The sequence below is a fragment of the Trachurus trachurus genome (genome assembly GCF_905171665.1).
Source record: "Trachurus trachurus genome assembly, chromosome: 17".
NCBI lineage: Eukaryota > Metazoa > Chordata > Actinopteri > Carangiformes > Carangidae > Trachurus > Trachurus trachurus.
The window spans coordinates 11,369,028-11,380,874 of record NC_139900.1 but is presented as its reverse complement, the minus strand read 5'-3'; the positions used below and the strand labels follow the sequence as shown (position 1 = coordinate 11,380,874).

Sequence of the window (11,847 nt, the reverse complement as noted above, 5' to 3'; positions counted from 1 at the left end):
CGCAATATGGCCACAATCTTCTATGGGAGAATAACAGTAACCTGGCTGTTTTTGTATTTAAATGAATTAACATTCGGTTGTGCGGTCAGTTACAGTTGCAGACTAATATGCAAACTTGCTCCTGTGGGAACGCTGGTTAGTTACATAACCTTCGAAAAATGACAAACGTTTGCGTCACACAGGTGAGCTGTGGTGTTTACCCACAGAGCCCTGCACTCCTGGCGAGGTGAGGTCACACCATTCCCAGCATACCTGCACAGTTTTCACTTGACTGGAGATCTAATCAGCAAGAGTGGTTGAAAACACCTGGCTGAGTGTGCAGAGCATTTAGTTTGCAATGTACAGTAACCACATCTGTTGAATATATTTAGAGAACTATTAGTAGTACCACACAAGTAAAATACAGGAGCTCAAAAGTTGTATTTAGTACTGTCTAGTACTTGAGCACCTCTATTAGTGTGTTTTTACTACTACAAGACATAACATGTACTGGTCTATAAATTTAATTTGTTAAATAGATATTAGAAGTTGTATTTTATCAGGTTTCAAAAATGCATTTCCCACAAACTTCCAGAATTGTTCCTTTCAGTTCAGTCCATCATAAAAAAAATACTTATGAAAGCAGAAAAAATTTGGACAAATGTATAAATTCAAATGTCTAAGTTCTATGCACTATTTACATAAACATGGTGCAAAATGGGAATTGGTGCAATATTGGATGCCCTTAATTCTTGTTTTTTGACATTATGATTTTAATATACTTATGCATGCATGTGTCAATGTGAGTATTGTTTTTTTTAGAGGCTGCACAAGCAAATGTGTCTATCTATCTATCTATCTATCTATCTATCTATCTATCTATCTATCTATCTATCTATCTATCATCTATCTATCTATCTTAAAAGTAAAGAATCAAATGATACGTAATGTATTTAATTTTTACTTTATTTCATCTTCATCATGTGCGTGTCTGCAAATCACTGACATTTAATGTTTACAAAAACTGTAATTTGCAAATAGAGGAAAGTCACTGCTGTGAGTATAAGCATCTGAGTAGTGTAATGATGTAATGATGATGAAGTGAAGTGATGGTGAAGCAACTGCTCTGCCTGCTGTATCAAGTTTGTACATTGCCCGAACAACCAATGATCACATGGAGATAAATAAACTTTGATTATTTGAACGTGCCGTGTTAATGTCAAATAATGTTCTGTTTATGTTTTTATAATGTTTGGATGAGGAGGAGGGATGATTTGTTTTTGGGCCCCTGGAGCCACGTGACGTGAACACGCTTTCCTGTTACTGCTGGACAGCTTTTAGATGAGCTGTCCAACTTCATCATCAGGAGAAAGACCACAGACTGAAGATGGATTACACAACAAACAACGCCTGGTGAGTGATTTATCTCATGTTCCTGCTGAGGGTTCATTAGGTGCCTAATGCACATCTAATCAGATTCTGGATTAATCATTAAAAGCACAAACAATAATGCTTCCCCCTCTCAAAAACGGACCCTGATTGAAGTTGAGCCTCATTCTGTAATATAATAAGCTTATAATAACCCAACCAATCATCAGGTACTGCATTAGGTGTAATAGGCTAATGTGATTGTAACTGGGAACTGACTGTGTTGTATAAAAGTTTCCTGCTGAGTCGGCAAAATCTACTCCGCTGTTTTTATTTAGAAGGAGGTTTTATATTGATCACCGTGGTGAGAAGCACAAAGGGTCAGCACAGGAAAGGGATAGCAACAATGTAAGTGAACAAACAAATCAAAACAAAATAATGAACATGGTGGTGGGGAAAAAAAGTACCTTTGTAATTTGAGGGCTGGAATATTATTCATTTGTGCATGTGACTGTATAAGTGTGCATCTACAGCAGTGATGAAAAGACAAGTAGCCTATTACAATTTATTTTAGTCCAGCTCTGCCTCCACACTAAATGCAATTATGAAACATTTCTAGTACTTACAACACTTCCAGAAAATTGAAACTTATTTATTGGAGAAATGTATGTGAATAAATAAAGAACAACAAACATTATTCTAACTCTAGACTTCACTTTTATGCATTTATGAACAATGAACCTGCCAATCTTCTGTGCACAGTGCAAAAGACATCCAATGCTTTTTACATTTTGATTTATCGGATACTGCCCCTACTTTATACTATGTCTCTATTATGTATGGCTTCTTATTTCATATCCTCTCCTATGTAGACATATTTAAAATGTTGTTATTTTATTGTCCTTTATTGTCTGTTGGGACGCCAGAGGTGGCTTGTGGACGTGTACAGGAGGAGTTTCAGCTGGCAAATCTATTTTTGGAGCATCTGTCATTGGCCTAGATGTCGTATAATGATCAATAACGTATTCTGATTCTAACTGTGACTCTACAAATGTTTATGTCCTGCTATACTGACACGACCTGCTCATCTGATCTGCTACACAGTTCTTCAAGTTTGTACAAATATTGGTTAAACTGCCCTTTCTTATGATGCCCGCAGCTCATGAAATGTACTCCAACACATCCTGAAGTTGGACGCACTCCCTTCAGAGTTTAGGACCTTAATCGTAGATGACTTTGTTTGTAATTGTAAATGTTTTAAATGATTTTCTTCTTTATCAAATGTATTGTTTTGTTTGTAATCATCATTGTCAATGTTTTAATTGTGCCTGTTAACTCAACAACATCGAAAATTAGGGTAACCTCAATGTCCTTCGAGAATAAATAAAGGTTAATAACAATAATAATAGATAAAGGGTCTTAAAATGAAGTACAAACTATATTTACTGTAATAGTAATATGTTTGTTTATTTATCATTGCTCAGCTCTGTTGTCATTATTTTTGCTGTATCATGTAGCCTACCTGTGATGCTGACTAGAGGCTGAACTTGACGACTTTGAAAATGAAAGTAACCTGTCCTTTGAGAATAAATAAAGATTAATAATAATAATAATTTTATATATATATATTTTATATAGCTCTATTTTTATTTATTACTCTCTGTTTTTATTAGTGTCATAGCCACAGAAACGAAAATTCGTTCATACATTCACTGCAAGGTGTGTTTTTTTGAATGACAAATATAAAAGTAATCTCTAAGAAAAAGAATATATTCTACATAAAAGGGTCTTGGATGTGCTAAATAAAAGCACATAAAGGGAGCTTAAGTGTGCGGTCCCCTCTTTTCTGTCTTCTTTATTTACATTTATGTTTGAAGCCAGCACCTTTTTAAATTGGATGTGCGTGACCTTTCTACTTTTTTGTATATAAAGGGTCTTAAAATGAAGTATAAACTATACTTACTGTAATAGTCATATATGTTTATGTTTATTTATCATTGCTTAGCTCTGTGTTTTGCTGTATCCTCCTGTACCTGTGCTGCTGGGTGGAGGCTGTAATGTCCGCTGCGGTCGACAGGGGGCGCTCTGTGCGTGTGTGCGTCACTGACGTGTGGTGGTGGGAGGAGGCGTTGAGCCAACATGGCGGCTGCTGCAACTGTGCCACTACTGATTTGTTTAGCATCGTTTTCCTTGCAAATTAGCTGCTCCAGACTTCTGACGGAGCCCTGTTACAAACCCATCACAGACGACAGACCGCGCTCTGTCCGGTAAGTGACGAGGAAACGTTAACTTCTAACTGACAGCGACGTGTTTCGGTGTTTTTCATCTTGTTATTGTTTCCTCTTGAGTGAACTATTATCATCATCATCATCGCCATCACTCCGGAGCTGCGATTGAAAACGTCTTAACGTCTTTATCAACGGTCAACCGCTCAAATAATGTTAATAAAATCTTCACAGACGTGTTTGTACGTAGGAATGAGTCTCTGCAGTGATTTAATTACGGTAACATCACAGTAACTCAGTCTGTTGTTATACTGTATTGTCACTAGTGGTGGCTGCAGACTTCCTTTTTTTTTTTTAACCAGGGGCACAGTGGGAAAATTTTAGGAGCATAAGCTGAATATTTAGGGGCACACACTGTAAACTGACTTGCAAAACAAATATTCACATTTGATTTCCATTTCATTCATGATCCTTACACACATTGGCCTGCCACCTGGCTGTAATGACAGACACCAGATCCCTTTGCGTCACCCTGCCTATTCCACCCTTTACCAGTGTTAAAACAAAAAAACAAAACACAAATTTACTGGTTGCAGTGCACATGCGCAGGTAGATAAAAAAAAATACTTGCACTGTCACTTTTTAGGGGCAAAATGCCCCCATTGGGCTTTATGCACAGTTCCACTACTTCCTGATATAAGCCAGCTCCTTTATTTCCTGTTTTACATGAGTGGACCAACTGATTAATTCAGGTGTGTCTGTCCATTGTTGTGAGGTCAGACACACCTGGATTAATCAGTTGGTCCAGGAGCTGGCTTATATCAGGAAGTAGTGGAGCTGTGCATAAAGCCCATTGAGGGGCAGTCTGGAGTCCTGACATATTCACAAGCATGTGTTGATGGGTCAGTGGGTGGACTGTGGTTCTTGCCTGTGTAGATGCTTCATAAGAATAAATTGATCTGTTACAAACTTTTATTTACAAAAATAAACAGTCTAGTTGTAGGTTTTTGTTCCTGTTCTCTTTTGTTCTTTTGACATAATTATGATTATCACATTCGGGGTAATGTTTTATTCAGATTTTTAAATTTTAATAAGCGCAAATCTTATCTTGAAAACCTCACAACCTCAGAACAGACAAAGCTCTCTGGACCCCTGAGATCTCTGGCGCCCCCCTGAGGGGGCCCAGACCCCAGGTTGGGAACCAGTGGATTAAGAGATAACTGACCCTCGGACTGACTTTTGTCATTTTTTGATTTATCATACACTACCCCTGCTTCAGTTACACATGTGTGACTACTTTGTCTTCATTATGCATGACTTCTTTTTTCTTATCCTCTCCTATATGTAAAATGTTTTACCAATAATAACTTCAATTTATATAGTACCTTTCAGGAAACCCAAGGTCGCTTTACAGTGAAAAATTAATTAATTAATTAATTAATGAATAAAGGAGAGAACTAAATGATTAATACTTAGTATAATATTCATACTACTATATTTGTTTTATTGTCTGTTGGGACGCCAGAGATCTAATCTTTTTCTGGTAATTTAGTGGGTCTTTTAACATAGCTCTGACTATGCAACAGGAAATATTAACACTTCATGCTTCATGCAGGGCCCCCACAAGGTCAGTTCAAGGATATGGTTTTTAGACCTGACTTCAACCATATAACTCCAGTGAGTGGGTAAAAAAACTGGTCTCAAACTGTTGGATCAAATATCTGACCACACAGTCCTCAGGGGAGGTGTAATTAGTCCCACGGTTTATTTTAAACACTACAACTAGATAATAATAATCTTGTTCTTCACTTACTGCAGGACGGGGCCGCGGCCACATGAGTACGTGAAGGTGTCAGACCTCCCTCCGTCCTGGGACTGGAGGAACATCCAGGGGAAGAACTATGTGAGCACCACAAGGAACCAGCACATCCCCCAGTACTGTGGCTCCTGCTGGGCCATGGGAGCCACCAGCGCATTAGCCGGTAACCATGACAACGGAGCGAGTAAAACAGGAGGGCTAGAGGGAGGAAACAACATTTTTTTAAATTGGGACGGATTGAATAAATATGATATAAACTACAGTAAAAACTAGAAATACATCTTGGTTATATTTGTTATATTATTTTTTGTCCCCAAGACCGGATCAACATCAAACGCGGCGGAGCGTGGCCGTCTGCGTACCTGTCGGTCCAGAACGTCATCGACTGCGGGAGGGCGGGCTCTTGTTTCGGCGGTGACCACATGGGAGTCTACGCCTACGCCCACAAGATGGGCGTCCCCGATGAGACCTGCAACAACTACCAGGCCAAAAACCAAAGTAAGAAATACATAGTTCTCCTCTGGTCGACGTGTCAGCTGTTAAAGTTACATTTTAGACAAAAATATGTGAACATTGATACTTAAAGGGATAGTTCAACATTTTGGCAAATTGGCCCATTGCCATAATCCCTATAGTTTTAGGAGTAGGTTTGTTACCTTTAGGGTTAGGGTCCATTTGTTAGTTTTAATTTAAAGGTGTACAGAAAAGAAAATTTAATTTGAGCCCACTCTGGATCATAAAATTAATGTAATAACTCATCTTTCAGACGATGTAGGCCAAACTTTGTGCAAAATTCTATTTTGAGTAAATCCGGGATGAAACTGTGTATTTTTTTTTTTCGTATTGGATAATGCAGGCGCACGGATTATACGTCAGCCTGCACACGATTCACCAGCCACTGATATTGGATCTGTCATCCGTCATTCAAACGTCTGAGACACGCACACACACGGAGCTCGGGCACGCCCCAAGCTTTGAATATCCCGCCTGCTCGATAACGACCAATCAAATTCGTTTTCCTTACTCGGGTAAACTCGTGTTGCAGCTTGTGACAACTCGGCGCGACAAACAGGACAAATGGCCATTTCTGTACACCTTTAAGGAAATTGTAAAGAAACTATTACAATAACATGTAAGACCACAGTTTGGTTGAGACCCATTCATAATTTATGACAGTACCACCCTGACAGTGCAATGGGTTCAGGGTTAGTTTTCCCAGTTTGGTCTGGTAAGAAGTTGATTGTCTTACACAGAGCCATGATCTCAGTCCATTCAAACACCTTTGGGGGTGAAGCGTGACACTGAGGCCTCTTCATCCATCATCAATCACTCATCGCACTAATGCTCTTGTGGCTAAAATAGGAAATTAGCAATATAGCAAATCCCTGCAGCCAAGTTCCTAAATCCGGAAACCAGAGAAAGTGGAAGGCAGCTATGGCAGAATATTAATACTGAAAGGGATAGTTCAACATTTTGGCAAATTGACCCATTGCCACAATCCCTATAGTCATAGCAGTAGGTTCATTACCTTTAATTGTCGGTGCAAGCTATTTTTAGCACAACGGAGCAGAGCCGCGAGCTGCTCAGAGCTACGCTACGGAGGCTAATGGGATTTCTTGATTTCCCTCATCAAACTCATCAAATCCAACAACTCCAAAACGCTCTGGTGGACAAGTTGTGACCTGCACATTCACCACGCTATGAGATAATAACAGAACGTTACGAGACAGAGTTGTTTGAGAGGTAAATGCAGAGACTGCTTGCTGAAAAGCTGTTCCTGACGGGAACGTGCATCAGCGGTTTTGCATGAATTTACCTCTGTCTCGTAACGTAATGGGCCAATTTGCCAAAATGTTGAACTATCCCTTTAAGAGTGAGACATCCAGCACTCATGTAAGGATGGCATGGTTTGGTGTACACATATTTTGGGACATACTGTATATTCAGAGGCATGTATCCAATTTAGTGGTCAAACTTTTGCTCTAAAGTTACCCAGTGTTTTTTTATTTGGACATTTTAAACACAGAGACTCCTCTTTAAATAGTATCTGTACCGTACAGTCTAAATTCACTAAAAAGTTATGGGTTCGGTTGTATAATGAATTTTGCTCTAAATTATTAATAAACAGTCTTGTTCCTTTTATTCCTGGTGGTGCGCAGAGTGTGAGCTGTTTAACCAGTGCGGCACCTGCTCCTTCTTCGAGTCGTGCGCCGTGGTAAAGAACTACACCGTGTGGAAAGTGGGAGACTACGGAGAAGTTTCTGGAAGAGACAGGATGAAAGCTGAAATTTACACCAACGGGCCCATCAGGTAGTGTAAGTCATCCTCCCCAGTCATTTCTAATTATTCATCCTCCTACATCCTCTGTGTGAAGGAGGAGATCCAGCCTAAACGTTTCACACAGCAGTTCTTAGTCATCGTCCGTTTTTATTAGATATGTAAATTTAATAATATTAAAACCTATGAGGACATTTTACAGCACTGAGTGTAGTTTTATTAAGTATTAAAATACAGGGAATTATATGAATTTAAATCTGCAACGTATTGAAATGATCATAAACAGATGGCTCTGGTTTTTATTATTTATTTGTTTTAATAAAACTCAGAGTTGTTCTTTATGTTATCCTGCCCATATACAGTATCATTTAAACAGCCTGAACCAGCTGTGATTCTTTTAAGTCAAAGTTTGGCAGCTTTATATTGTATTTAAATTAATTCCATGCAGTATTAACAAGGTCGTTTCTATTACCTAGATATGAAAGATCAAACTTTTCAAGAACTTGTGATATATGGGCTCAAGGATCACGAAGACTTTGAATTTATGGATTTAATACGCCTTTAGTTTCACCTTGTGTAAACCTGTAAGAAAACATTGCCTGAGAAGTTTCAGTTTGTGAACATGATTGTTTTTTTGTTTGTCTTTTATTGAGTTTTGCTCCAACAAACACATAAATAAATGATAAGGATGAAAACATATTGAAACACTCCCTTTAGGTTGTAGTTGTAGTAAAAATGTCTAAATAAATCAAATCATACTCTACCAACACGGAGTTATAAGCAGATCTGCTTTAGTGAACACACAAGAGCAGCTTCAAGGCAGAAACTGATGTGTGAAAAGAGTTCCCACACTGGACACGACACATTTGAGGCACAGAACAAATTGTGGCTCGCACAGCCAAAAAAAAAAAAAAAAAAGCTAAATTTTGACCCTTCTTTCACCCTGTAGAAATGTTCTGAGATTTATCACGGCGTTTTAGTTATTAAAGAGACATGAAAAAGCGACTAATAATTTAAAAAAAAAATGTTTTTGAAGAACTTCTGAGCCTCTCCTCTCTGTCTTTCAGCTGTGCCCTGATGGCCACCGACGGCCTGGAGAAATACTCCGGAGGGATTTTCTCAGAGTTTCACCCGCTCTCTTTACCAAATCACATCGTGTCTGTGGCTGGATGGGGAGTGGCCGAGGACGGCACCGAGTACTGGGCGGTCAGGAACTCCTGGGGAGAGTTTTGGGTTGGTTTTCCACTCTTACTGTGCACCACACCCTGCCTGCTCTGCTTTTAGTCTGCAGCTAAAACTTTACTCACATGCTTCTGTCTCCTTGAGTTAGTCCTCATGTAGAAAAGTTTCAGGGAAGAGCAGTCAATGCTATTGTAGAGGTGACTGTACAATGACAATAAAGCCAATTTAATCTAATCTAATTTAATCTAATCTCTCTGACATTGTGCTTCTTGCTTGCAGAGTCAGTAATCCTGTGCTGTCTTTTTGTTTTCAGGGGGAACATGGATGGGCGAGAATAGTCACTAGTGCCTATAAAGGAGGAAAAGGAAACTGGTTCAACCTGGGTGTTGAGAAAAACTGTGCATATGGGGATCCTATTGTTGAAAAGACACTTTAATAAACTTGATACACTCCAGTTTTGTCATGTTGGGTTTATTTCAATAGCTCCAGGTAATATGGTAACATGTAAAATTAAAGGAATAGTTAAAACCCTTTTTATGAAAGAAGTGTGTTTTCTTGCTGAGTGTTCAAACAAAAGTGTAAAATGCCAGTTTGCTGTTTTACTTGCCAAACTGTTTCTTGGCTTGGAGAAGTAAATTTTGTGCAATTTCAACTGGTTCAAGCCAAAAAATAAAAAAAATAGTCAGGCACACAGCTGCCAGTGAAACCACAACATGCTGCTTTTACACTTTGGTTTTTGGTTTTAATGAGAGAGCTTTAGATTTGCCTGTAGGTATTGATTTTTTCTTCTTCTTTGCTTTCAGACTGATTGAGGCTAACAGTTTCCCCCCGTTTCCAGTCTTTGTGCTAAGCTAAGAAAAAAACCTCCTCAGTTTGGCCTCACTCAGCTATACCATAGACATGACAGTTGTGTTGAGCTTGTTATCCAACACACTGCAGAAAGTGAATAAGCTTGTTTCAGTAAATGTCCAACTTGAAGTTATTGGAGGAAAGATTAGTTTCATTTTGATGTTCACTGATGCGTTAGACACATTCATTTTTCATAATTTATAGAAACACATGGACAGCCTTTTTGAGAGTTTAACCACTGTCAAAACTCATTATCAACTTCAGCACAGAGTCAGAACATAAATTGCCCACCCAAAAATGCAGCCTAAACAGATGACCAGCTCCTGGATTCAGTTTTAAACTTGATCTGTCTGTGAAAAAAAACAAAAAAAGAGAAAAAAAGTGCAGGTTCTTCACCTCAGATCCACCATCACATCTGTAGGGAAACTATTCCTGTGAACGAACGACAGGCGAGCTGAGTCACTCGCATTTAAATTCACCTGTGGTGAAACAGCGTTGGCAGGCCTGAAGAGACGGGAACTTACAGTTACACCCCCCACCACCACCACCACCCCCCTTCATACTGCATAACATCTGCAGAAACTGCTTCTAATGAGCGTCTGGAGGCCGAGCAGCTCGACTAATGTAACATGAATCAAATCTGGTTTGACACAGAATCAGAGAGAAGCAGCACACACTGTGAGCAGCTCCTGCGAACGCCAACAGGATGCTTCTCTCTCTCTCTCTCTCTAATATGCTAATGAGAGTCACATGGAAATTGTCCTTTTGTCACCTTCGTTTGGGAGGTTAACGACTCCGTGGTTTCTGAACATTTGAAGAAAAGGTGCCTTTGAGTAGACCGAGGTCACGTCCTCGGCATTTATTATCCGATTATGGAGGTTTTTGGCAACTTCACACGCTCTACAATTAAAAAGCACCACTCTTGAGGAATATTTTTAGACTCTCAGTGTATTTAAATTTTAAATTCAACTACCTCTAGGCTGAGGGGAGTGAAAAATGATGAAACGATTCAACCTTTTACTCTACTTCTCAGCAGAGTGGAGCTTTTTAAAACTTTAAAAAATATTGATCATGTTGAGAAGTTGTGGGCGTGAAGTGTAAAAAGCCACAGCTGTTATTTAAACGGACAATGTTTTTCATCCCAGTTTGTTCCACATCGCGTGCCGCCGACAGGCTCCATGAAAACAGCGAATGGTTCGAGGGCATTTCAGATGATTGTTCCCATCGAGCTGCAGTATAATTCAGCCTGTGAACAGTTAAATGTCATCTGTGACCCTGGAGGGAGCCAGTACAATGATTTAATCAGTCACCATTGAAAAATATTATGGGTAAATTCATGGTCCGGTACCTTTTGGAGTTCGACCAGAGCGTCTGACGTGTGAAGGGTCCTCGCCTTCAGCTGCACAGACTTTGTTTTTTATTACTACTTAATGTAAGCAATGGCAAATCATTAAGAGGAGTTCTCCCTCATTATCAGACATGCTCAAACTTATCACTGAAGTACATTACAAATACATAAAAGCGGAAGTGTAAGGGTGCCGTCATAACGTAATATAGATACATAATCAGTTTTACGACACTTCAAACACTGTATCTGACTAAACTAACACCCAGCATCTTTTCCTGTTAATAAACACTAACATAAATGTATGTTAGCAATCAACCGAATGCTTTACCATAAATCTGAACGGCTGAGATGAATGTTGTGCATTGAATTGCATTATGCATATTGCATATTTCATCATTGTGTCTGCTCCTCCTACACTTTCTGGACCGATTCACCTCTCAGGAATCGGTGTCGGTGTGTGTGCAGGCGTTCGCTTTGTCAGTAGCCCTGCACCTACACATTATGTGTTTGTACTTGCACACCTCTGAGCAACATTCATAAGTAATGACATTATTCAACAGGGAAATGAATGAAAGATATGTATTGTTCGACTTCAGTTTCGGTGTTTTTTGCTGGTTGCATACAGTATGTTGAACCCAACTACAGATTGCCAGATACTGACCAAGGCTGAGCTGACCACACGCACACACACAAAGGGACCCCAGACCTCTAGAGGGAAATGAGGACAAAAGGCTCCTAATAAAAGTCGCCCCGGGGGTTTTGCCCCCTGTGTAGGAGGTCAGTCCAGCCCCGACCCTGCA

The 11,847-nt window shown here is 39.5% G+C and overlaps 1 protein-coding gene across 1 annotated transcript; it reads left to right on the top strand.

The window, feature by feature from the left end:
* Window positions 1-3,470: 3,470 nt before the first annotated feature.
* Window positions 3,471-9,296, top strand: LOC310999985 (cathepsin Z). The gene is made up of 6 exons (XM_083990617.1): window positions 3,471-3,614; window positions 5,391-5,554; window positions 5,710-5,889; window positions 7,551-7,701; window positions 8,736-8,901; window positions 9,164-9,296. Exons 1-6 carry the CDS (start codon window positions 3,487-3,489, stop codon window positions 9,284-9,286), a joined length of 912 nt encoding a protein of 303 aa, XP_083846743.1. The 5' UTR covers window positions 3,471-3,486; the 3' UTR covers window positions 9,287-9,296.
* The last annotated feature ends 2,551 nt before the right edge of the window (window positions 9,297-11,847 follow it).

Coding starts and splice junctions, on each gene's coding strand:
- LOC310999985 (XM_083990617.1), top strand. CDS start 3,487: ATGGCGGCTGCTGCAACTGTGCCACTACTGATTTGTTTAGCATCGTTT. Junction 5,890..7,550: donor CTACCAGGCCAAAAACCAAA/GTAAGAAATACA, acceptor GGTGGTGCGCAG/AGTGTGAGCTGTTTAACCAG. Junction 7,702..8,735: donor TACACCAACGGGCCCATCAG/GTAGTGTAAGTC, acceptor TCTGTCTTTCAG/CTGTGCCCTGATGGCCACCG.